This window comes from Phyllostomus discolor, chromosome 10, assembly GCF_004126475.2.
Source record: "Phyllostomus discolor isolate MPI-MPIP mPhyDis1 chromosome 10, mPhyDis1.pri.v3, whole genome shotgun sequence".
Lineage (NCBI taxonomy): Eukaryota > Metazoa > Chordata > Mammalia > Chiroptera > Phyllostomidae > Phyllostomus > Phyllostomus discolor.
This window is the reverse complement of record NC_040912.2, coordinates 91,216,409-91,240,792: the sequence shown is the minus strand read 5'-3', so window position 1 is coordinate 91,240,792 and position 24,384 is coordinate 91,216,409. Positions and strand designations below refer to the sequence as shown.

The following is a 24,384-nucleotide window of genomic DNA, read 5'->3' as shown; positions in this document are numbered from 1 at the left end:
ACCAGTCTATTCCCTGAATCTAAGAGAATGTTGTTTGTTTGTTTGTTTGTTTGATTGTTTTAGATTCCACATATAAGAGAGATCACATAAAATTTGTGTTTCTCTGTCCTGCCTTTTTCTCAGAAGTTGCCCTTGAGGCCATCCTTGTTGCAAATGGCAAGATTTATGGCTGAACACGGTTCCCTGTATACCAGAGTTTCTTTACCCATTCCTCCTGCATGGACACGAAGGTGGTTTCCACATCATGGCCATTATAAATAACGCTGCAATGAACACGGAAGTGCAGGTATCTTTCCAAGTTCGAGTCCTTGTTTTCTGCAGCTAAGGATCCAGTGGTGGGATCACTGGATCACATGGTACTTCTTTCTTCAAATTTCTTAAAATCCTCGGCCAAGGACACATTTTCATTGCTTTCAGACAGAAAGGGAAGGAGAGAGGAAGGGGCGGATAGAAACACTGACGTGAGAGAGAACCACGAAGCAAGTGTCGGGTCTCCTGGGGACAAGGGGATGCCCGGTCTCGCACCTGGAAGCCCACAAGGCTGAAGGTACAGAGCAGAGCGGCTCGGTCATCTCGGTTCTTGTGGAAGCAGATGAGGACGAGGCCGACCTGCAGCCGCTCCTCAGCAAACTCGGGAAGAACTGCGGAACCACGGTCCTTACAGCCCTGCGGCAGAGCACCGCCTGGGACCTCGGTGCAGAGCAGCTGCAGCTCGGCCCTGCTCTCCAGTTCACGTGTTTGGCGTCTGGGAGCCTGGTCTGGACGTTGTGAGTTTCCGCCTTGTTATTAGACGTTGGCTCCTCTGTTACATTCAGGCTGTTATCAGAGTAAAATGAATTGGCCGAAAGTCTGTGGTCCCTCTGACTCTTCCCTCGCCCGCCTGGGGTCTTCGGGGCTGGGTGAGGGACACCAGGAGCACCACTGAGGCCCTGGGCCCCAGGCACCGCGGCGGTTGAGAGAGGCCCTGAACCTTGCACTGCTGTGTCCACCAGGGCTGTGCAGCCTGGGAGCGGCGCCGTGCGGCTGGCGTGGGCAGGGGCACTGGGCCGATTTCCTGCCTTTTCTCTGGGGAAGTGGTGGCTGCTGAAGAGCCGCTGCAGGGAGGACTCCCCATCCCGCTGCTGGGGAGCGAAACCAGGGAAACCTCTGCTGGCCCAGCCGGTCTGCGGCCGCTGCTGGCCGTTCGCAAACTCGAATTGAATCTTTGGAAATGAGTTCTGTGAGTTCTTTGCATAGTCGGGATATTGGCTTCTGATCTGATCAGCTCAGTGATTTTGTGTGTTCTCCCATTCAGACAGTTGACTTTTCACTTTATTGGTGGTTTCCTTTGCTCTGTAGAAGCTCTGTAGGTAGGTGTGGTCCCACTTGTTTATTTGCTTTTGCTTTTGGTGTCAGATTCAAAAAATCATCACCAAACCGGGCCTAGGAGCTTATAGCCCAGGTTTTCTTCTAGGGGTTTCAGACTCAGGTCTTATGTTCTTTGAGTTTTACTCCATTTCGAGTTCAGTTTTGTGTGTGGTGTAGGACAGTGGTCGGCTTCTATTCTTTTGCCTGTGACCGTCCAGTTCTCCCAACACCTTTTGTTGAAGAGTCTGTTCTCTTCCCACCGTGTGTTCCTGGCTTCCTTGTTGTAAATGAATTGACCATATAGGACTACGTTTATTTCTGGGATCTTTTCTCCCAATGATCTATGTATCTGTTTCTATGCCAATGCCACACTGCTTTAGTTATCATAGCTTTGTAATACAGTTTGAAATCAGGGGTCATGATACCTCCAGCTCTGTTCTTTCTCCAGATTGTTTGGCTGCATGGGGGCTTTGGTGGCTCCATACCAGGGTGAGGTTCTTTGTTCTATTTCTGTGAAAAATACTTTCTGTGACTATAGTTTTGTCTTTCCCAGAATTTTGAATTATTGTAGTCTACCAGACATGGTCACTTGTGGTTGGTGCCTTTCACTTAGCATCCCCTGTAAGGTTCACCCACGCTGTGGCATGTAAGGTGTTTTGTTCTTTGTCATTGGTGACTAGATTCCACACTGTGGGTATCAGATTCCTAGGGCTGCTGTAACAATAGACCGCCAGCTGGGTGACTTAAACCTATTGTGAGAACCCTATTGTCTCACAGTTCTGGAGGCACCAAGTCCTGACCCGAGGTGTCCTCAGGCCCACGCTCTCACTGGGGCTCTGGGAGACAGTCTGTTCTCAGCTCCTTTCTTTGTCATGACTCCTGGTGTTGCCGGGAACCCTCGGGGCTCACTGGCTCCACACCCATCGCTCAGGTCTCTGCCTCTGTTGTCACATGGCATTCTCCTCTTCTTGTGGGACACCGGTCATATCAGATAAGGGACCAGCCAGCTCCAGTACGACCTCATCTTAACTATTTACTTCTCCAAAGGGCCTGTTTTCAAATGAGGGCACATCTGGCCCCCCAGTACATTCAGTAAAAGGGGGAAGAACACATGCTGAAGGTTCAGGTGTTAAAGCCTCAACATACCTTTTGGGGGAAGAGTTTAACCCACAACAGTTTGGATATGCCGGAATTTGATTGTTCCTTCACCAATGAAGAACATTTGGGTGTTTCTGGTGTGGGCCATTATAAATATTTTAATAAGGAGGCATTCACACACACGTCTGTGTTTGTTGTTTCTCTTGAGAAAAGCCCTAGTGGTGGGAGAGCTGGTTTGTCTGCTTCACTGGGAGAGACCCTGTTGATTCCCCCGAGCCCAGCAGCAGTTTCCTTGCAGGGTGGCTGTCTGGGACACGTGCCCCCAGCACTTGGCACTGGCAGTGTCTGCACCTGCAGTCTGGCTGACGGGTCTGCAGCGGGAGCTTGTTAGGGATTTACCGTGCACGTCCTCGAAGTCTGGTCTCGTTGGGCATTTATTACTGTGCTTGTTGGTCACTTGTGATTCTTCTTTTCATTAATGCCTTTCACCTGTTTTATTATTGGGTTGGTGTATTTTATTATTATCACCATTATTTTATTACTGTGTATGAATTCTGTCTATGTTCTGGATACATGTGTATGTAAGATATGTTTGGCAAATAGTTTCTCCCAGCCTGTGGTTTGTGTTTTCATTTTCTTAACTGCGTCTTTAGCAAAACAAAGGTGTTAAATTTGAAGTCCATGTTTTCAGCTTTTTCTTTATGTATTACACTCTTTTGTCCTACTTAAGGAATCTTTGTTGAACTCAGTATCACCCAGCTTTTCCTTTGTGTATACTCCTCTTCAAGTAGAACTACATCAGCTCTTACATGCAGGTGTCAACCCATCTTGATATAATTTTTTTGGATAGTGCCAACTCTTTATTTTTCTTAACCTACCTTTTTTCATGTTAAACACTCTTACACTGAATGACACAAAAGGAAACTTTGATTACAATACTCACACAGAAGCTTGCGTCCAGTGTTAATGAAAAGAAGAGGACGAGAACGAAATCCCTCAAGAAAGCTCCCACGTCACACTCCTGTTCTGGGAGCTGGCCCCTGGTGGCTCTCAGTGAGTCCTGGGTTCTCTGCTGCTTTCTGTGTGGCCCCTCCTCACAGCGCAGGCCCTCCTCACCTGCTGACCCCGTGACAGTCGTGACCTGCCGCTCTCCTGACTGCAGCAGTGACAGCGGGGCTCAGACTGTGGAGGGCCTGGTCACAAACATCATGACACAAACACTTTAAGGAGCAACTGCAACACTTGAAATTCTTGTTAGAGACATGGGTCTGGATTCTCACATTTCCAAAGTATCATCACACAATTGTACAAGTTAAAACATCATTTGTGTTTGCTGTATCTTGGAGTCCACACCTCAGAATACTGCCGCAGAGAAACAAAGAGTTCCTTTCTATTCCCAATGCACAGAAGACATGTAGTACCGATGGTGTGTGACGGTGCCACCCGCACCCCAGCTTCCTGCTGTGCCAACTCCCACTCTTCTGTGAGTGGGCAGTGTCAAGGGTAGTGTCACAGAGGTGGTTTTTTGGACATTATGCAGGTATTTGGCACATCACCTTTGTTTAATTAAAATGGATGCTATGAAACCCACCAGAGGAATGATTCAACTCTGGATGCCACAGACTCTGCTAGGGAGCCTCTTTGCGGTGACCACACAGGGAACCCACTGGAGGTCTGGCGTGGTCACAGCAACCACCCTCACTAGCTGCAGGGGACAGCTCTATGGGCTCCCCGGGCTCCCCAAGCCCTGCAGGCCCCTGAAGGCCCCCAGAGGCTCCAGAGGCTCCACGGCACAGCCTCGGAGGAAAAGAAGGCTTTTTGTTGTGCGATTTGGAGGAGACCTGGCCAGCTCTTCCCACAAAACCATGACACTGAAGAATCCCTGGGCTGGGAGCTTGCCTTTCCAACTCTCTGGGGACTCACGAGTTTGGGCATGAAGCAGTCACTTAGTTCAAATTTTTCCACCAGTTATGTGACAACCCCGAAGAAATAATCCCCGTGTTCCTCTTAGTGGCTTCTGCAAATATCAACACCACGGGGCACTGCCAGGTGTATGAATGAGGCTGGTCCCTCCGAGCAGGGCACCCACCTCCAGCAAGGTGGGTCCTGCTAGGCTAGTTGAGATTTTCAATAGACAGTGCTTCACTCCCATGAAAATGCTGCCAGTCGCTGCCTTCTCCTTCACACTCAAAAACCCTTTCCCACCAACTGTGATGGCGCATCTTTACATAGTTTTGGGTGTGTGTGTCTAGGCTCCCCCAAAGGCTGGCATGAGACAGTCTCCTGCCCTTTGCAGTGGCGACAAGGCAGGATCAGCTCAGCCCACCAGCTTATGAGGGGAGAAAACCTCAAAACGAAAATAACATCCAACCACAACATCTAGTTTGTCTACACCCAGCTCAGTAGCAGCGTTTATAACATGTCAGTAATTTTTACCTGATTTTTCTCCTTTTCACTGTGTGCTGATCATTTACAGCCGTGCAAACAGAGGGCCCACTCCCAGGGCACATGTTTCGTACACTCACGGTCCACCATTGGCACTGACGGGATTTCCAACCCTCTGAGAGGAGACCAACTGTGTGAGCTCTTGAAGGTGCACCACACCCACGGCTTGTCTCACTCTGGCACTCAGCCTCAGCCACATTAGCACCGCACATCCCACAGTGCTGAGCAGGGGTGTCCATCACGCCCACCCGGGGGCCAGTCTCCAGGAGCTCTCTTCTGTCTTGTGCAGAAGGTCAGGCAGGGTCATTGTTCAGTCTGAATAAAATTCAAGTCTTTACATAGTGGGTGGAAAGAATTTTTTTAAAAACTCCTAAGTCTTGTTAAATAACATTTGTGGAATAATCTTGTATGGTTACATTCAGCAGGAAATACTCTTATTTTAATGTCTGTTTGTTAGAATACTTAATGAAAAATGTATGCATCTCAGAAGAAAATAGTCTATATTTGACTGCATTATAAACGGCGAGCTCTAGCACCTGTGGTCTCAGAGGCCGCACTCCCGGGAGCGTTCCCCTGCAGGTAAAGAGGGAGAAGTCTCGGCCTCCATCAGCACAGGGCACCACAAACTCACCTCCCACTAATAGGGCACCTCCAGTCCGTGTGTCCTTGCTGAGGTTCAGGGATGTGGCCCTCGATGCCAGGTGGCCTGAGGGGGACCCAGGGGCTGTGTGGGTTCTTAGGCCTCTGACCAGCTACCGGGAATAAAACCCGGGGCATGAAATCATGGTAACAAGTCAGGGGGCATCGAAGTTTATTCATTGAAGTTCTATTCACAACATGCCATGACTTTATTTACACAACAGCTGATGAGACTGCAGTGAGGAGCAGGTTGAAGGGGTGAGAAATGATGACCCCACCCCCGTTAGTGAGGGACAGAGCTCTACAGGAACTCAGGGGAGAGGGGCTCTGTGTGCTCGGCCACATGTGCCCAGAATGGGGTTTCCTTCCAGCTGAGCTGAAGGTGCGCTGGGGATGGGGGAAGGAAGTTATGGCTCAGGTACCACATGGACTCCCACTCCTCTCTCTAAGGTTCAGTAGATTTAAAAAAATTAACATTTCTTCATTTACTATATGAATTTAGGGCAACATTTAGAGACTTTAACTGAAAAACTTCACCAGCTGTGGTTGTCCCACCAGTAAGGAGTCTGCAGGATGCCTCACGTGCTGTCTGGCGGAGGAAGCCCCGTCAGTGGTTTCAGACTAAACGTGGCAGTGAGCAGGCTCCCTCCCCGTCCTTCCCGTTGATCACAGGGATTTGGTGTCCCTTGGCTTCCCCTTCTAGTCATGCTATCGTGGTGTTGAATGAAATACTGTGGAGTGGGGACCTCAGGGACACCTGCCATCATCCTCCAGATGGACACCCTCATCTGGAGCCCTTGGCTGTCCACCTGATGCAGACGATGGACCTGCAGAGGATCAGAGACGTGCTGGTGTCTCCTTGTGTTTCCATAGAGTCCTCTGTGGTCGTGCACAGCTCAGATACCAGTTTGTATTCTGATTTTCAAAGGATGCTCCTTCATGACCATCAACATTAGAAAACAGAGAGGCCGCTCAGCTGCTCACTCACCACTCAGTTCTGAGAGCTGCGTTGTTGGAGGCTGAAGGTCAGCAATGTCCAGGAGCACCTGCTCCAACATGGGGCAGAGGGTGTGCAATCGGGCTCTGGTCAGAGTCCAGGTGCTCGGGGTTGTGTCCAGGGTCATGCCTGCTCCCCAGGAGGACCCAGTGTGGGTGGGAGACTACTGGGAAAACTCCCACATCCCATCCTCAGGCGGCTGCAGCCTGGGAGGGTCCAGGTGGATCCCGAGCACAGGTCAGTGTGGTGTCCACAGGGAGGGCTCTTTTTGGCCCAATATGTCTCCTCTTACCCTTCTGAACACACCACAGCAAATACAAATATAGGGCATGAGCCCTGTCACCGAGCCTCTCCAGCCTGTGCTGTGAGCACAACTCGAAGCGACGAGTCAAACAGCATCGGGAGGACGTGAGGCAGGAAAGGGCTGCAGCTGAGGCAGGTCGGACGCTTTCCTGTGCGCAGGTGAATTCACGAGAAACCACCCTGTAGCTCGTTTCTCTGAAAAAGAAGGGACTATGAGAAACAATAAAACTTTTTCTGTTGTATATGCTGAGGTATACATTAAAAGTGTCCATTTATCCCTTGTTACAGTTGTATTTATAGCATTTGTCATTGGTAATAAAGCACTTTAGAACATCGGTTTGGCTCAGGCCCGGTAGCTCAGGTGTCTATTCACTAAGGTTGTGGGTTTGACCTGATGTCAGGATGCACACAAGTCACCCAGCAAATGGTTAGATACGTGGAGCAACAAATTGATATTTATTCTCTATCCCTGTCTCTCAAATCAATAAATAAATATTTAGAAATTAATAAATAAAAATTTGGAAATATAATAGCTTTTTATGGTAGTATTGGACTAACACTAGGAAAGATGTCATAACAGACTGAAAGAAAGAATCGCAGATAATGTCAGAAATTGTGCAAACCACTAAAAATCCTGGGAACAAGGCAAATGCATGATGCTACCAGATGGATCGGGCCACCTCTGAATTCTCCCCCGGTGCCTGTTCTAAGCAGCGTCTCCCTCTGCCCCTAGTATCTTGGGATGGCGAAGATTAAGGGTGGGGGCTCGCAGACGTGTGGGTTCTGGTGGGAGGGGATGGACCAGCCTTGGCTGATGAGAGAGGAAGGGGCCTGAGGCTGGGCTGAGAGTGACAGGAACCAGGGGAAGCTCACCTGCGTCCCTGCTTCCTGCTTCCTTGGCAGCTGGTGCCAAGTGGGGAATGGACAGTGACTGACATCTGTCACTGTCTGTGACTCTCCCTCCCTCTGCTGACCTCGGGACTCAAAGCATGGGAGAAGGGGGACCCTTGTAATACTACTCCCTCACACCAGAGCCCTGAGGCCAAGAGTCCCAGGACAGGTCCCTCCAAGTGGGCTTCCTTGGAGGACCCTGTTTGTTGTCTCAGGTTTATCACTACAACCAACCGCCATCTGAGAAGAAGTGAGGGTGTGGGGCCAGGGCTCAGGATTTGTACCCCTGGGAGGGTCTGGGCCCTTGTCCTCATGGGGCAGGGCCCAGACATTGTCATGTGATGTCACTCCCTGGGAGGCATGGGACTTAGTGATCTGACACCCCCTGTCTTCCTTCTGTAAAGACACCTGGGCTCAGAGGGGAGTGGTTGTGCCCAAAGCCTCAGATCCTGAGAGTGGCTGGTCAGAGCCACTCACCTCTCCTGACTGCAGTTCACGGGTTAATGGCAGACACCTGCACCGATGTGCTGATAGGACAGGTGGCTCTGAAGCCCAGGGAACAAAGCAGTGTCACTGGGCTAAGGGAAGGGGACACATCATCAGACACTTTGATCATCCTGTGCTGTCAGCTGAGGCTGGTGTCTTCTGAGTGTTTCAATGCATGAAAGCTCGTGTTGTCTTGTTTTGTAAGGGAAAATTCCCTCCTCTATGTTTTAGATAAAAACTCTCCATTCTTTTTATGAAATTAAATTTATTAGGGTGATATTGGTTAACAACATTGTAGAGACTTCCAGTCTATGATTCCCTGACACATCATCTGTGTACTGTACTGTGTGCCTGTCACCCACAGTCAGCCCTCCTTCTGTCACCACTCATTTGACCCCCTTTACCCTTTATTCTCCCCTCCTTCCCCCTGGTGAGCACCCACTGTGGTCCAAGTCTATGGGATTTTGTCTGACTCCTTCCAGCTGGTGGTCCTGGAGCTGATGTCACACAGAGGGGGTCTCAGGACCTGCTGAGCCCACAGCAGCCTGGCTGGTGGCCCATCCATGTAAGAGTTCAGGGGCCCCTCACTTCCTCTGTCTCTCTCAAAACAAAAGGTTTTGATTTTGTATTCGTGTTGTGCAAACTGAGGACAACCGTGACCTTCCTCTGTAAGGGACCTGAGGTCAGAAAGGGAAACAGTAAAGAGGATGTGGTGGGAGAAGCTTGGGCAGTGAGCACAGGGTCAGGAGAGTTCAAGACCTCTCTGAGAAAGTCAGCAGTTCTTGGTCCCCAGGCCCCCAGGTCCTCCTGGTCCAGGTGTGCGGGTACCACTGGGAGGAACATCCTGGAGTCACTGCGCAGTCACGTGGAGAGGGGGTCCTTGGGTGTGCCAAGGATGGAACACAAGGAGGCAGGACAGATGGGGAGGAAAGAAGGAAGGTGTTGTATGGGATTCTGAGGGCAGGTGAAACACTGTCCCACTCGCTGTGTCCCTGAAAGCTACAGAAACTTCTGGTCCCACAGGCCTAGGCATCCCACAGAAAAATATCAGCCAAGCCACAGTAGCTCTGAAGGCTCCTCAAGGGTCCTTCCTGACCAGTGCCCAGCTTCTCAGGGCAGCTGGCAGTCCTTGGAGGTCCTTGGCTGGAGGCTGCAAGGATCAGACCTCTTGCTTTCCGCACTTGACAAGGAGAAACCAGGCTGCACCCCCACACTGAGCTTGGACACCCCTCAGCTGAACACTTCAGTCCATCGCTTACAAGTTCTTCCCTCCACCCAGCAGCAGATGTGACTCCCTGAGTCTCCCCAACTCTGAAACGCGCCCCCCTTTCCTCTGGGGTCCAATGACAGGGTCCGTACTTTGACCTGAGATCTGGTGTTTAACATTGAAATGCCCAGCACAGTCCCTCCAAGGCCACCTCCACCTTTGCTCCCTTGTGCTTCAGCATTCTCCCCGCACCTGTCCATCCCCAAGTCCACAGCCACGGCCACAGGGCAAGTATGTTTTATACCAGTGCCCACTTCCTGCTTCTGACCCCCACCCAATGAAGGAAATACTCTGTTTTATTTATTTTATTATTATCCCTGTCTCCTTTATTGACTTTATTGGTGGTGACCTTGGGAACCACAACAGTGCAGGTTTCAGGTGTATAATTTCACAACCCATCATCTGTACCCTGTATTGTGTGTTGACCACCCACGTCAGGTGTCTGCCCATCACCATTTAACCCCCTGTGCTCTCCTCCACCACCCCCGACCTCCCCTGGGCAATCACAACACTGTTGTCTGTGTTCATGAGTTTCTCCTTTGTTTTTCCTTCAATCTCTCCACCCAAACCCCCACCCAGCTCTCCCATGACCTCCCAGAGCTGTCATTGGGCTCTCTAGTAAGTACCTCATTTTCCCATCAGGAGCGTGAACTGCAGAGAGGTTCACTTATCCACCCCCAAGAAAGCCATGTCTGATCCCCAGAGCCTGTGAATGTCACCTCATTGCTAAAGGGTCTTTGCAGATGAAGTTCATTCATGATGGGGCAATGGGGACATTGTCCTGGACTTTCTGAGTGGGTCCCACATGGAACCACAAAGGCCCTGAGAGGAGGAGGCAGGACGATCCAAGGAGGAAGAAGCCGGGTGGTGACGGCAGCCCAGACTGGAGTGGTGCGGTCACAAGCCAAGGAATTCTGGCAGCTTCTAGAAGGGGGGGAGGTGAGAGGGATTCTCCCCTGGAGCCTCCAGAGAGACCAGCCCTGATGATACCTTTACTTTGTCTCCATTAGAGTAAAATGAGGCTCTTGCCCTTGAAAGCTGGAAGAGAATGTATTCATTTTTGTCATGGGCCACTGGGTTGTCAGTACTTTGTGATGCAGCAACAGGGCACTCACACACCAAGGCTGAGTGTTCATTTATGGGGGAGTCAGGACAGTGTGAGGGACTGGTCCTTTCACCTCCTGCTATTATTTCTGTGATGCTGTAGTAGGTTTGAGCTTTGAATGTATCTAGATCACAGCAGCAGAAAAAGTCCTGAGCTCCATAAGGTGGACCCTGACAAAACATGAAGAAATGTTTATTAATAACACCAACCCTTGAAAAATTCATGTACATCCACTGTGTGTGCATATGATGTAAACAATAAACAGAAAAAGAATAAAGGCAACTGTTCAGAAGGAGGCTGTGCCTTTCTCCAAAATTCATGTCCTTGCTTCTGACAGTGTGGAAGGAGCAGCATCTGGGGAGTGGGAGGAGCATCTTCAGGAGTCTCAGGTGGGGACCAGCAGCAGGGGGACAGGTGGCTCAGGGCAGAGCTGGAAGTGGACAGGAACCCCTTGTGATGAGGAGCCTGGCACATGAACAGTCAGGAGAGAGGTGAGACGACCCTGCTTCCGTCACAGTCTCCTTGATGCTGCCTCCCTGTGTGGGGGTCAGGTTGGGGCTGCCATGTTACAGGGGCTCCTTTGTGGCTAATGGCGTCAATGCTGTTCCCATCCAAGACCCGCATCCCATCCCTGCAGCATCAGTGGATTCTCTCAACCTCTTCCCTCTACCTTTGGGGAACTGAACAACGCACCTGAGCATCATACCTGCAGAACAAGGAGTTCAGCAGGAAAACACACAAGGCAGCTTCTGGCAGGACAGGGTTCACCCAAGGACTGTGGAGAGTGACCTGAGACTGGTCATGGGGGAACAGGTTGAGCAGGAGATGAGGTCCTGGCTGTGCTGCTAAGTCCCACCCGTGCAGCAGGGTCAGGGTCAGCCCCCTTGGCAGTGACCTGTGGGGCTGCTCAGGGCCCTGTGCTGAGAGGGGCCCCTCACGTGGGTCGGTGCTCTGTCAATGGCATCCTGAAACCTTCTGATGTTTAAACAGTGGGCGTGGTATTTGCTGCGTGTGAGTTAGACCCTGTGAATTTCGTAGCCGATCCTGCTCTGTGTCACTATTGGAAGTCAGGAAACTGTTACCTGGCCCTTCACAGTGACTGAGTCATTAACATCAATAATTGGTCCAATGCTCCTGACCAATGACAGATCGTGAACACCCTTATTTCCAAATCTTGCTGCTTCCCTCCAAGGGCAGCCACCCTATTGTCCCTTACTTCCTGCTGCTCTGGTCCTCATAGTGCCTCCCTGAATGCTTAAGAATTGACTGATCAAATCTCTCAATCTAATGAACAAAAATATATAATAAAAGTCAATATTTAATGGTGATGCAGCAGATGCCTGGAATGTCGTGTCCACGGTGAGAGCTTTGACAGTCTGCCTCTCACTGGAAAGCAGTTCCAGAGCCTGTGGCATCTGCCCACTGGGTGAATCTCACACAGGTGCCTCTGCCTGGGCTTGGGGTGGGGAAAGACAGAAAGTTTGGGAGGCAAATTGGGTCTTCTCCCTGGGGGCATCTGTACGTCTCATAACCTGGGCACGTTCAAGTTGCCAAGGACCATACGAAAAACTCAGAGGGGCTGTGTGGTCACAGAGAGTTTTCCTCAAACACCTCTTCTTCTCTTCCCCGTGGCTCCCAGTGGTGTAGACCCCTTCAGCTCTGCACCTGAGTCCTGCAGTTTCTGAATGAGGAACTGAGTCCCTCCTGAAAGACTGGACTCAATGCCCACGTCACACAATCAACACCAGCACCCAAGGACACCCCAAGTCACATGCCCAACTTCCTTTTCCAGAATCAGCTGGACATTGCCCACAGCATAGCAAAGATGACCAGATGGTGTATTGGGCTTTCTGGGCAACACTTGGGTCATTTAATAAGGGCCTTTGGGATCCACGCCATCATCCAAAATCCTGAACATAGATAGCTCTGGAAATTTTGGTGCGGGAGTGGGCACATCGACCCAAGTTTGGAATTTGGCAAAACTGCAGCACCACCAAATTACGGGACACTGTTTCTGTCTCTTTAAAGGCAAACAGGTCCTCTGCTGGACCCACCAACCTCAGCTTCCTGGCTCAGCACTTTCAGGGGTGTGAACTCTCTCCTCACAGTTAAAGCACAAGCAGCAGCTGAAAGAGCTTCCTTGGAGAAGACCCGGCAACTCCTCAGCAGGTTGAAGCGAAGGTGAGCCTGGCTGAGACCCAGCTGAGCCACAGGGCTGGGAGGGCAGTGGAGCCAGGGCAGGTGCAGGGGGTGGTTCTGGTCTGAGGAGGCACCAGGCATTGTGCCAGCCGCACAGCGGGACAAGGGGGCTATCACAGGTTAGTGGGGGGGCGGTTTGGGAGGAGAGTAAGGGGCTGTGTTATGAACACAATGTCCTGAGTGTCATATGGACAGACCACATGTGTGTTGACAGGGGTGCCTTCATGCGTTTGCTGGTGTGATGGACCCTGGTGCTGCTGATGAGCTTTCCTCCTCCCTTGATGGGAAACTGGTGTCCCCAGGGCAGGTGGTCAGAGCTCTCGGCCATGTAGACACCAGGCCATCCCAACGCCTCTGTCCACTGCCAAGATCAGGATCCCAGGCCTTGTGGTGGCCCTCCAGGGGTGGCCCACATCCCTGGTGGCAGAGGAATCTAGGACGCAGGGTCCATCACTCAGCAGGGAGAAGCCGGGGCCCCACAGTGTGACATGGGCCATGAGGAGAATCCCGGGGGAGCGCAGGGCTCTTGTGTGGGAGCAGGGCAGAGAACCCTGACTCCCCCCACAGGCTGGCGTTCCTTCAGTTCTGGGTTCTGGGAGAGAGGGGATGCCTGTCCCTGCCTGCTCCCTGTCCAGCTTGGCCGGTGAGATTTTAGAGCTGGGGCCAAGAGGGAGTCAGGCAGAGGCCACTGTGGGCCCTGGTCAGGGGAAAGGCGGGAGTCGGGGGGACTTTCAATGGAATCCGTGCGCTGCCCAGTGCCCATGAGCACCGTGACCTTGAGCAAGTGTCTCCGCATTCTTGAGCCACATCATGTCCTTATTTTAAAAGTGAGCATAACAGCCCCAGCCAGGTTGCCCAGTTGTTTGAAGTGTCTTCCTATACTCCAGAAGGCTATGGGTTCGATCCTGCTCAGGGCACATACGTAGGTTGTGGATTCAGTCCCCAAGTGGGGCACGGACTGGATGCAACGGATCAGTGTTTCTCTCTCACGTGGACATTTCTCTCTCCCCTCTCTTTTCTCTCTAAAATCAATGACCATATCCTCGGGTGAAGATGAAAAAATGACAAAATAATGAAATGAGTTTCCTTGCCAGCTCTTTTGGGGAGTAAATGAGATAATGCAAAAATATTTATCTGGGTGCTTACTATAGAGTGCTCAGTAATGGTGATCCTACACCCAGACTAAACTTTAAGTTGTGGAAATTTTGACTGTTTCCAGATAAAGGGAAGAGTAAAGGGAACTTCGACCTGCACCGAGCTTCAACAGGCATCCTCTGATGTCAGTCTGGTTTCACCCGTAGACTCGCCAGTCCCTCCCCACCCCACAGCGTTTGGAAGCACGTGTCAGACATTGGTTTGTTTACCAGTGAATATTTGAAACCACTGAAGAACATTGGCATCCCAGACTTCAAAGAGCAGCTACAATTTTTTTTAAAGAAAGCACATTTTTAAAAAGATTCCATTGATTTTTAAAGAGAGGGGAAGGGAGGGAGAGAAAGGGAGAGAATCATCAATGTGTGGTTGCCTCTCGCATGCCCTACTGGGGACCTGCCCTGCAACCTAGGCATGTGCCTGACTGGGAATCAAACCAGTGATCCTTTGGTTCACAGGCTGGTGGACAATCCACTGAGCCACACCAGACAGGGCAGCAACTAGAATTTTATAAAAACAGTTACCACCTGCATTCAGATTTTGCTGATTTTCTCATAATTTTAAAAGTCATTTGAAGTAGGATCCAAATACGATCCATAAATAACAACTGTTCCATATCTCTTAAATGTAACTTGGTATGTCTGTTTCTACCTTCCCTGCTGCTGTCTGGGAGATTTCCCTGGGTAAAAAGGTGGGGGGTCCCCTGTCCAGTAGAGTCAGGCGGTGTGTGTCCTGTCGGTTCCATCAAAGGGGTCAGCTCTCCTGCTCCTCCCGTTCCAGTGTCTGTGTGAATTTCTGTCTAAGGGGAGGGTTGGTCAGGTTCAAGGTGGGCTGATTTTGGTGGGAACACTTCACAGGTGCAGCAGTGAGCTCCCGTCAGAAGGCCCATGATGTCTGGTTGTCAGTCTGTCTGTGACACTAACTGACACTAATGGCTGCCTCAGTCTCATTAAGGGTCACAAGTGATGACACTCAAATGCTGTCATCCCTTCCTCTTGTATGGGGTGGAATAATCCTGTGAAAAGAAAGCTCCCCTCAGGCTCTCTCTCATCTCCACGAGGAGCAGGTGTGTGAGAGACACAGATGAACACCTGACTCTTCCCCTTTGTGTGTCCATGTGCAGAGCAGGGAGATGCTTTCTAGCAGATGCCTTAGAGATAGAAGGGCCACTTTGAAGAAGGCATTGCTATGACCCCATGGATTTCAACATATTTGATGCATGTCATTTCACTGGAATTATTATCGGTGCTCAAACTGTCCCATCTGGGTCCAGCTGGATTCTGCTGCAGTGGCCCCCAGTCCCTGTGATGAGATGCTAGTGAGTGGTGAGCACACCCTGGCTCTCTCACTGACGAGAACATGTGGGCCCCACACACATGTGTCCTGCCCCACCCTGGAATCTGTGCTTTCTCCTCAGAGCCCTGACCTGTGGTGGGAAATGGCCTCTGAAGGCCAGAGCTGGGCGCTGAGGGGCCCCATTGTCACCGGGCTCATTCCTGTCCCTGTGCCTTTCCAATGGGCTTTACACTACACACACACAAGCAACTAAGATGAGGATTTTTTAGAACAATTGGAGATCTTCTTTTCAGGTTTTGCATTTGTGGTGATTTTTCTTCTTTTTGTTTTTTTGTTTCTTTAGTGTATAGAACTTACTGGAGATGAACAATGAAATGACTTCATTTCCAAGTCTCTCGGACCAGTTCCTTACACAGTTCATCCACCACTCAAATTTTAGTTAGATTTGTTTGTTTCATTCGCTCTTGATTTTAGTATATAAGATATAATTTTTGGTGTGTAATTAGGTAAACTACCTTCCTGGTTTCAAGATCAAACCTGTGAAATCTAAGTGCACCCAGGACACTGGACTTCCAGCCCCTGTCCCTGTCCCCCCCACCCCCACCCTGTCTCTCCCATCCCCGCACAAGGAACTTCTGTGTCCGTTTAGTTTTCAGGTTATCCTGCTGGTGCCTTTTCATGTATGTGAATAGTGTACCTGTTATAGTTTATAGATGATGTTCACACCCCCCTTACTGGAGAGGTGGTAGGTGAACTCCACATTATTTCCTTCCCCTGGTGGTAGACACCCTGGCGGTCTCCCCGCTCTGGTGCAGGGAGACACTTCTCAGTCCTTTTCACAGCTGGCCAGGCCTTTCCGGAGTGAACACACCTTAGTTCATTCAACCCGTCCTCTACTGGTGGCCATTGGATAGGTTTTGGTCTTTTGCTGTTATAAATAATGAGACAATAAAGAGCCTATGCATGATTTTTGCTGTAGTTTTTTTCAGTGTGCTTTGGGGATAAAAGCTACAATTGGCATTGTTATCAAAGGCAAAAAGAATATGGACTTTTGCAAAATATTGCTGGTCTCTGATCTGCGGGGTTGGACTGTGCTTCCCTGCTCCCCAGCCGTGCAGGGGAGGACCTGCTGCCCCCGCCCCCTCCGGCTGACTCTCAGCACAGTCTGCAGTTCTGCCAGACCTGGAGGGGACAGACAGCATCTCACCTCAGAAATAGAGGTGTGATTTAATTTATTTTATTTACTTATTTTTCATTTATTTTATTTACTTATTTTTCATTTTTGTGTTTGAAAAAATTTTCTCTATTGTGAGCATATGTTAATGCCTTTTGATATAGTCAGGGCACATTTAACTTTCCTTTTCTCTGAATGTTTATTTCCATCTTTTACTCCATTTTCTGTCAAGTTGTTGAACTTTAGTTTCTGTGCTTTTCAATGTTCTTTGTGTAATAGGGAAATTCACCCCCTTGATGTAAGTTGGAAACTGTTTCTTCCCTAGTTTGTCATTTTTGCTTTAATTGGTCTCTGGTGTTTCTTGTCTCACATTATTGGTGAGATTTGTATGTAATCAAACTTATTAGTCCTTTTCCTTACTCTGTGTCAGACCATAGAAATATTTCCCCTACCCTCAGGTTACAAAGAACCTGTCCACGTTGTTTCTCTTATGTCTGTGGGTTCACTTTCCCATGCAAACCTGGAAGGTAACTGAACCTGGGTGGCGTGAGGCAGTGGAGGCAGTTCCCTGGCTCCTGTGTGGTCACCCTGAGCCCAGAGTCGCTCTGTTGCCCACCTCTCTCCCCGTCGATGTGAGATGCGGCCTCGTGTAATCTATGGTAGCACTGTAATTAAATGGAATGTAAATGGATACAGTATGAATACTTTGGCCTATTTCTGAATTTTCCGTTTGTGTTTCCGTGTTCTCTCTGTTCGAGCACCAGCCCTGTAGGGCTGTAATTACAGAAACTGCGTGTTTGACTCCTGGTAGAGCTGGTCCTCCCTCCTTATTCCTTTTTGTGGTAGTGCTGAGTAACTTTTTTTCATCCAAATGACTTTTATAATCCATTATGTTAACTTTAGAAAAGTATCTATCAATTGCATTTTAGTGAAATGCTTTAAATGTGAGTCAGTGTCTGTCAGGATGGGCAGGGTAGCACAAGTGGGCATCTAGTTACAATTAGCATTTTGAACTACAAATATGGCCACCGTTTGGACTACAAGTAATATGGCAACTGAACTCTGACCCAGAAGAGGTGACTGACATCAGACCAGGAGCCACCAATGCTAAGTTGCTTCTTTGTTCACCAAGACCCAATCCTTGGCTCCTGCGCGAAGTCCAGCCCTATAAAACTCCCAGCCTTTCCCTTCTCCCACGCGGTCTTTTCTTAGCCCCTTCTCCTGGTGGGGAAAACGTCGCCCGGGAGCACAAACTTCCACAATAAAGCTCACCTGCCTGTTTCCATGGCTAATTGGCTGCTTATTTCCTCGGCGGGGTCTAAGAAAACCTTACAGTGTCAAATTGGGTCAAATTTATTTTGTCTGAGTAGTTTTCTTCTTCATCTTGATGGGTTGTGCTGTAACAGGCAAGTTTTCTTATTGAACCATCCTACTGTTTCTAAAATAAATCCCACTTAATTATGGTGTATACTTTCCTCAGTGTTTAATAATTTAGTTAATATTTTAGTATTACTATTTTCTTTTTTTTTAATTTTATTCATTTATTTTTAGAGAGGGAAGGGAGGGAGAGAGAGAGAGAGAGAAACATCAATGTGCCATTGCTGGGGGCCGTGGCCTGCAACCCAGGCATGTGCCCTGACTGGGAATTGAACCTGCGATGCCTGGTTCACAGCCCGAGCTCAATCCACTGAGCTACGCCAGCCAGGGCTACTATTTTCAAATGAGACACATCTGTAGCTTTATTTATGGGTGAAACCTTGGTTAACCTTTGGGGTCAATATTATACTTGATCCACAGAAAGAATTGAAACTTTCCCTTCTTTTGTGTGTGGTCAGGGACAGCTCAGGGAGCACTGAGAGAGCAGAGCTGAAAGGTGCAGGTGCGCTCCCCTGGGAGGGGCCTGGCCTTGGTGCTCTCCTGTGGGAAAACTCTGTTGTTTCTTCCCCAGTAGTTGACCTGTGCAATCTCTCTGTTGTCACTGGCCTAAGTTGACCCCTCCCTGTCTCCTTCCCCTCCTCAGGGTCTTGCAGGAACCTGCAGCCAGAGCCTCTTGAACCAGCATGGCTGGCCTTCAGGACAACACTCTGTGGATCGTTCTGGTGGGAAGAACCAAAAGTGGGAAAAGTGCGACAGCAAACACCATCCTTGGGAAAAAAGCATTTGACTCTAGAATTGCTTCTGGGTCTGTTACCGAGAAATGTCAGAAAGACGAGAGGGCCTGGGAGGGGAGGAAGCTTCTTGTTGTGGACACCCCAGGGCTCTTTGACACCAAGGAGACACTGTCGACCACCTGTCAGGAAATCAGTCAGTGTGTCCTCTACTCCAGCCCCGGGCCTCACGCCATCATCCTGGTTGTACAGCTGGGTCGCCTCACAGATGAGGAGCGCAAAACACTAGAATTCATCAAGGCCATCTTTGGGGAGCCTGCCATGAAGCACATGATCGTCTTGTTCACTCGCAAAGACCAATTGGACGGTCAGGATCTCAGTACGTTTATAGCAAAGGCAGACAAGCACCTAAAAGACATCATCACAGAGTGTGACTTACGCTGCTGTGCCTTCAACAACAGAAGTGCAGATGAGGCTGAGAGGGAAGCTCAAGTGCAGGAGCTGGTGGGGCTGATAGAGGCAATGGTGCGGGAGAACGGAGGGGCTCACTTTTCAGATCCCATCTACAAGTACACGGAGGAAACGTGGAACGTGTGGAAGAGGCACTGGACAAAATCTCTGCTGAATGAGACGCTATGGAAAAACAGGTAAAAGAGAAATATGATCAAGGAAAGATATCAAAGCAACAAATGGAGAAAGAAATGGCATTCATACAGGAGAAATATAAAAAAAATGAAATCTATTCACGAAGAAGGTGAAGAAAATATACTTAGAGGTATTTTCAAACAGATTTGGGGTATGCTTTCAAATATATGGCATAAGTTCTGGCACTGACCTAAATTTTATCTTTTCTTCTTAATTTACTGTGATTTGTCAATGTGGTAGATTGCATTTTCCATGGATGGCTACAGCAATACCCTCTATCCCAGCTCTGCTTCTTTTACTCTGTGTTGTTACTTTTTCTGTTGAGTGATGGGGACTCTGCCCCCTCCTTAAAATTCCATGGACTCTGTGACTGCTTTGATGAGTAGTGGCTGGACTGACTTCTGAAGTTAGACAGGGACAGTGCTGCCTTGCTCTCTGCAGTACGCACACTTAGAAGGTGGCCCCCGTGCTGTGAGGAAGCCCTTGTTGCCCATCGGGAGGCCCCAGGAAGAGGACTGGAATCCTGGCCCCGTCCCTTGTCCGCTCTTCCATCTGCCACTGAGACCACCTGCCAGCCGTGCAGGTGTGGGCACAGGGCAGTGGGCTCTCCAGCAGCCAGCAGAGCCGCCTCAGGGGAAGCTGGAGACAGCAAAGCTGGGCCATCCGCACTGCATCCCGCCCAGTTTGTAGATTCATGAGAAAAATAAATGATGCTGTTTCAAACCACGAAGCTTTGGGCTGGTCTGTTGTGCAGCGACAGCTCCCCAGAGCATTCTCCCAGCTCAACTCCCCACCCCCACAGTGCCAACACGGGTAAGGAGTGATTGAGTGGGCACAGTCAGGCTAGAACACGCTGTGCAGAGTTCAAAAACAGAATTTAGGAAAATCCAATGAAAAGCCTGTGTGTGCCATGGGTCAGCCCCTCTGGTGGTGCTCGTTTTCTCTGTCCATGTGTCCGAGCCTGCGGGCAGTGAAGAGCAGGCCTCTCCAGCAAGACGGTCCTGTGGTCCATGGAGGTCTGAGAGGTGCTAAAAATCCTTGTAGTGTTTTTCTCTCTTTTCTCTTTAAGGGACCATCCTAACATGAAATGTCCCTGACTGGAACTTTAAAATACACTCTGTGCCAAGTATTTTTCCTTTTCCTCTGCAGATCCACACTCTGCCCCCCTCACCCCAGCTCTGTGCCCCAGGAGTCTGACCTACATGGGCCACATTGTTACTGATCTCAGGGATTGTGCCACTCGGGGTGTTCTGTTCAAGGACGAGATGCGGTGGCCTCACAGACGTGGCTCGGTTGAGTGGTCATCTTCTGACAAGTTTGACTCCTGGTCAGGGCACAGGACTGGATTTTGGGATCTGTCCCTGGTGGGGTTGTGTGTGAGAGGCCATGGATCGAAGTGCTTCTCTCACTTTGATGTTTTTCTCCCTTTGTTTCCCCCACCTTCCCCTCTCTAAAAATAAATAAGTAAAATCATAAAAAATTGAGAAGTGGCTGCCACAAGGTGATTTTATTTACTTGCAGCCAGTGAAGGAGACAGGGGTCTCACATCCTAAGTTCTCTCTCAGGGAAGGGAGGCGGAGCCAGTGCTCATGTGTGCTCACTGGTCAGTGGCACATGGGCTTCCTCTTTGCAGTGGCTGCACTTACCTGGGGGGGCTCCTGCCAAGCGCGTCCTGCCTACAGCTGGTCTGCAGACACTGTGCTGCATGTGAACTTGTGGGAAGAACAGCGCTGAGTGAGAGGGGCCCTGACCTGGAGGCCCCTGTCCTGTCTGTCCACGTCAGCGGGCTCCCTGGCTCTCTGAGTCTTGCTGGGCTCCTGCCAAGGAGGAGGCCTCCTTGGGGTAGAAAAGTGAGGCTGGGGTATTTGTTCTCCTCCCTCCCTCCCTGCAAGGTCATCTCTGACCTGCTGTAACCTAAAACAGAAGGTCACACCTCCTGTACCGAACCCCCCTTTCTGGATACCAGCTCTCCTTCACCCCCTTAGGGTGTCATTTTCTCACTGCTACCAGCAGTGCCCCTTGTCACTTGCACACCCCGTGTCCACCACCTGTAGGAAACCCCTGCACTTGACTCTCCCCCAAGTACCTCATTAGAGGGAATGTTCAATCCCAGCAATGCCCACAGTCGGTTCTCTTCAGACATACCCCGCTCTTTATCATTGTATCTAGAAAAATTCCCTCCAGTGCTTTCTGACACCAGAAACACTTCTCCTGGCAGCTGACATCTCTGTCATTATCCAAGGAGGAAACTGCGTTCATACCTGACCAGTGTGCTGATGTATCACATTTACTAAATCACATGAGGATACAAGTCAACACCCTGAGAGATCTGACCCCCAGCCCAGGGAAGTTGCTAAGTCAATGTTTCGGGTCATGGGGTTCTGGGTGTAAAATGTTTTCCCTGATTTGGGGGACTGTTGTCCTCGCCTGTGTTTCCTCTCCCACGGGACTGCAGTGTTGCTGGGGCATCTGAGAGAGCAGCCACCTAATGAGCCACCTCCGAGGTCATGAAGCCCCTTGCTGCCCTCTCAGGGCCCACTGCAGGAGAAGGGGGGCATGTGTTATTGTATGGGCAGTCATCAGTGATGGGGTGCTGGTGACAGGTGGGACAAGGGTCTCATCCTGGCACTTCCTCTTAAATGCTAAAATGTCGCTGCATTGAGCAGAGGAGCTAAAGCAGGATGATCTCGACCTGAAACAGGACTGATGGGTGAGCCAGCTATGAAGAGAGGCTCAGCGTGGAACTGCCAGGACGGTGGGTGTGAGTGAAGGCGGAGCCTCCCCGGGGAGAGGCAGAGCTTCGGAAATCATTCCCCTGTGTCCCCCACTGTCTCTCGTGAAAGGAGACCTGTTTCTTCCACCAAGGCTGGTGTCCCTTTGGCTCCCACACTAGGAGTGGTGAACCCACTGTGTCTGTTACTCTGGGGAGGTCATGGGGAGGATGTGACCTCCAGTTGACCTGAAAACTGGACCCAGCTCCCTACGCCCCCAAACCCCAGCCTGTCCTTGTCCTGAGAATGAGCATTCAGCTCACACTGTCACTACCCAGGAGCTGCCTCAGGGACTCGGCCTTGAGAGAGTGACATGTTGTTGAGACCTCCTATGTGGTGCACGTGACTGAGCCCAGCTGAGGGGTCTATATACACTCTTCAGACCTGGCAGGTGCACCACACATTTGTCTTGGAGACCAATCAAGACCAGCCTTGTAAGTAAGCTCCTTGTGCATTAAACTGCCAGCTCCCCATCTGCGGAGGTCTGCTGCTGTCCGGGGTGTCTCCCGGCTCCATATGAGGGCTGGAGTCACCTTATTCTGGGGAGGTGAACTACCTACATCAGCTTTGAAAAGAGCAGTCTCCCCTACATCTATAAACAAATAAGAAAAACAGAGTGCCTAAAGCAACTGTTCTCAGGTTCTTCTTCCTGCTAAAAAGCATGCTGATTTTCCAAAACTCTCCCTAAAGTGGGACTTGGAATCAACAACTGGCCATGCTGCAGAAAATCATCATCATCTCCCGCTCCGGATCTGAGCCCTCAGCTCTGAGTCTGGGTCTCTGCCCCTCACGTGTTCACATCAGGGAACACTGGGGAGCATGTCCCCGAACAGCACAGAAGTGGGTGGGGAGGTGGGAGGGGTAGGGTGCGGTGGGCAGGGGTGACTGCCTGGCATGAGGAGCAGACTCAGGTCTGGTTGTGCTGATGGCGCCCCTGGTGGAGACACATGGGAAACTCAGTCTGCTCTCTGTTCTCACTGCAGGCTGTGTGTTATGGGTCAAAAATGTTTATTCCCATCATTTTCCAATTTAAATTGGGTCATTTGTCTTTTTATTAATGTGTTGTAGTTGTTCTTTATACATTCTGTTCTTTTTTCTTTTTAAACATTTTCTGTTATTAATGCATATGCTCTTACAATTGTGCTGAATTTCCCCCCTTTGCCCCCCTCCACCCAGCACCCCCACTCCCACAGCCATCTCCCCACCATTGCTCATGTCCATGGCTCATACGTACAATTTCTTTGGCTGCTCCATATCCTCTACTGCACTTTATACCCCCATGGCTGTTCTCTAAGGACCCATTTGTACCTCTCCATCCCCTCACCTCTTCACCCATTCCCCCACATTTGTCTCCAGGTGTTTGATTTCTTCCTTAATCTCATCATTCACCCATTCATTCTTTAGTAGCCCGTTATTCAGTGTCTGTGTATTTGTGTGCCTTTCTTGTGTTTTCTTCCTGTTCTTGATTTCTAGTTTCAAACTATGGCAGTCAGAGGAGATTTTTGTTATGATTGCAATGATCTTAAACTTATTAAGACTTGCTTTGTGTTCCAGACTGTGGGCTATCCAAGAAAACGTTCCTTGTGCTTTGGGAAAAACTGTGAGTTCTGTTGCTCCCAGGTGAGGCGCTCTGGACACATGCATTACATTCATGGGGGCCAGCGCATCCTGGAGGGCCGCTGTTTCCCTGTGGGATTTCTGACTGCAAGACCCGTCGTTGATGCCAGTGGGCTGCAGTACCCCACCACGACTGCAGTGCTGTTCGTCTTTCCCTTCCTGTCAGTCCCTCTTTGCCTCACACACACCAGGGCTCCTGCACTGACGGCACAAACGCTCACACGGGTCACATCCTCCTGCCGGGCTGACCCTGTGGACAGCACGGGGCGGCCTTCTCTGTCTCCAGCACGGCGCTTGTGGTACAGCCTACTTTCTGTGCAGAGCCCTCTCCCATGAGTCAGTGTGGACAGCTCCTCCCCTCACCTCCTCTCTCCTCTTCCTGGTCCTCAGTGTCCTCACTTGGCTCAGCCCTCAAAGTCAGAAACCGGAGCAGGACGCAGATTTTGCAGGTAGAGGAACGTGGGTGATTGTGTATGTGTAGGGGGGAGAGGCAGGGAAATGTGGGATGTGGAGCATCGGAGTCCCCTCCCCCGGGATCCCTGTTAAACCTCCCATCAGACTTGCTCTCAGTGCAGGTTTCTCCTTGCTTTCTGTGTCCTGTCTCTGCTGACTGACTCTGGGCTGTGACCTGCTGTAAAGGCTGAGCCCTGCACATTAGCCACTCTCACAGGTTTGCTGCTCAGAGTGTATTTGTACAAATAAATGATTTCTTTCATCTCCTGCAGAATTTATAAATACACTGGAAGCTTTCTGGGGTGGAGCTGGGTGAAGCGGGCAGATTGGGCTCTGAGGGCAGCTGGTGTGTGAGGGACTCAGGGAGGCGTCAGAAGCAGGGCTGCCACAC

The 24,384-nt window shown here is 50.1% G+C and overlaps 5 protein-coding genes and 3 pseudogenes across 6 annotated transcripts in view; 4 read left to right on the top strand and 4 right to left on the bottom strand.

Moving 5' to 3' along the window:
• LOC114507421 (GTPase IMAP family member 8) overlaps window positions 1-24,384 on the bottom strand; it is a 772,814-nt gene that overhangs the window by 189,934 nt on the left and 558,496 nt on the right.
• LOC114507465 (GTPase IMAP family member 4-like) overlaps window positions 1-24,384 on the bottom strand; it is a 658,105-nt gene that overhangs the window by 252,231 nt on the left and 381,490 nt on the right. The window lies entirely within an intron of this gene.
• Window positions 1-24,384, bottom strand: part of LOC114508181 (GTPase IMAP family member 7-like) — a 251,484-nt gene that overhangs the window by 46,644 nt on the left and 180,456 nt on the right. The gene's annotated exons all lie outside the window — the stretch shown is intronic.
• LOC114507451 (GTPase IMAP family member 4-like) overlaps window positions 1-24,384 on the top strand; it is a 122,122-nt gene that overhangs the window by 91,280 nt on the left and 6,458 nt on the right. Inside the window, exon 1 of one of the 2 annotated variants that reach the window (XM_028525263.2) lies at window positions 23,914-23,989. The exons of the other annotated variant lie outside the window; for it this stretch is intronic. The gene's annotated coding sequence lies outside the window, so the exon portion shown is untranslated. Of the gene's footprint in view, window positions 1-23,913; window positions 23,990-24,384 lie in introns of those variants that run through there. 2 annotated transcript variants of the gene reach the window in all.
• Window positions 120-8,336, bottom strand: LOC114507453 (annotated as a pseudogene).
• Window positions 12,648-19,206, top strand: LOC114507452 (GTPase IMAP family member 7-like). The gene is made up of 2 exons (XM_036011035.1): window positions 12,648-12,759; window positions 18,420-19,206. Exon 2 carries the CDS (start codon window positions 18,460-18,462, stop codon window positions 19,156-19,158), a length of 699 nt encoding a protein of 232 aa, XP_035866928.1. The 5' UTR covers window positions 12,648-12,759; window positions 18,420-18,459; the 3' UTR covers window positions 19,159-19,206.
• LOC114507444 overlaps window positions 16,344-24,384 on the top strand; it is a 113,430-nt pseudogene continuing 105,389 nt past the window's right edge.
• The window catches only part of LOC114507429, a 359,625-nt pseudogene continuing 359,202 nt past the window's right edge, over window positions 23,962-24,384 (top strand).

What these genes read in the sequence shown, in the direction of transcription:
- LOC114507452 (XM_036011035.1), top strand. Translation starts at nt 18,460, where the DNA reads ATGGCTGGCCTTCAGGACAACACTCTGTGGATCGTTCTGGTGGGAAGA.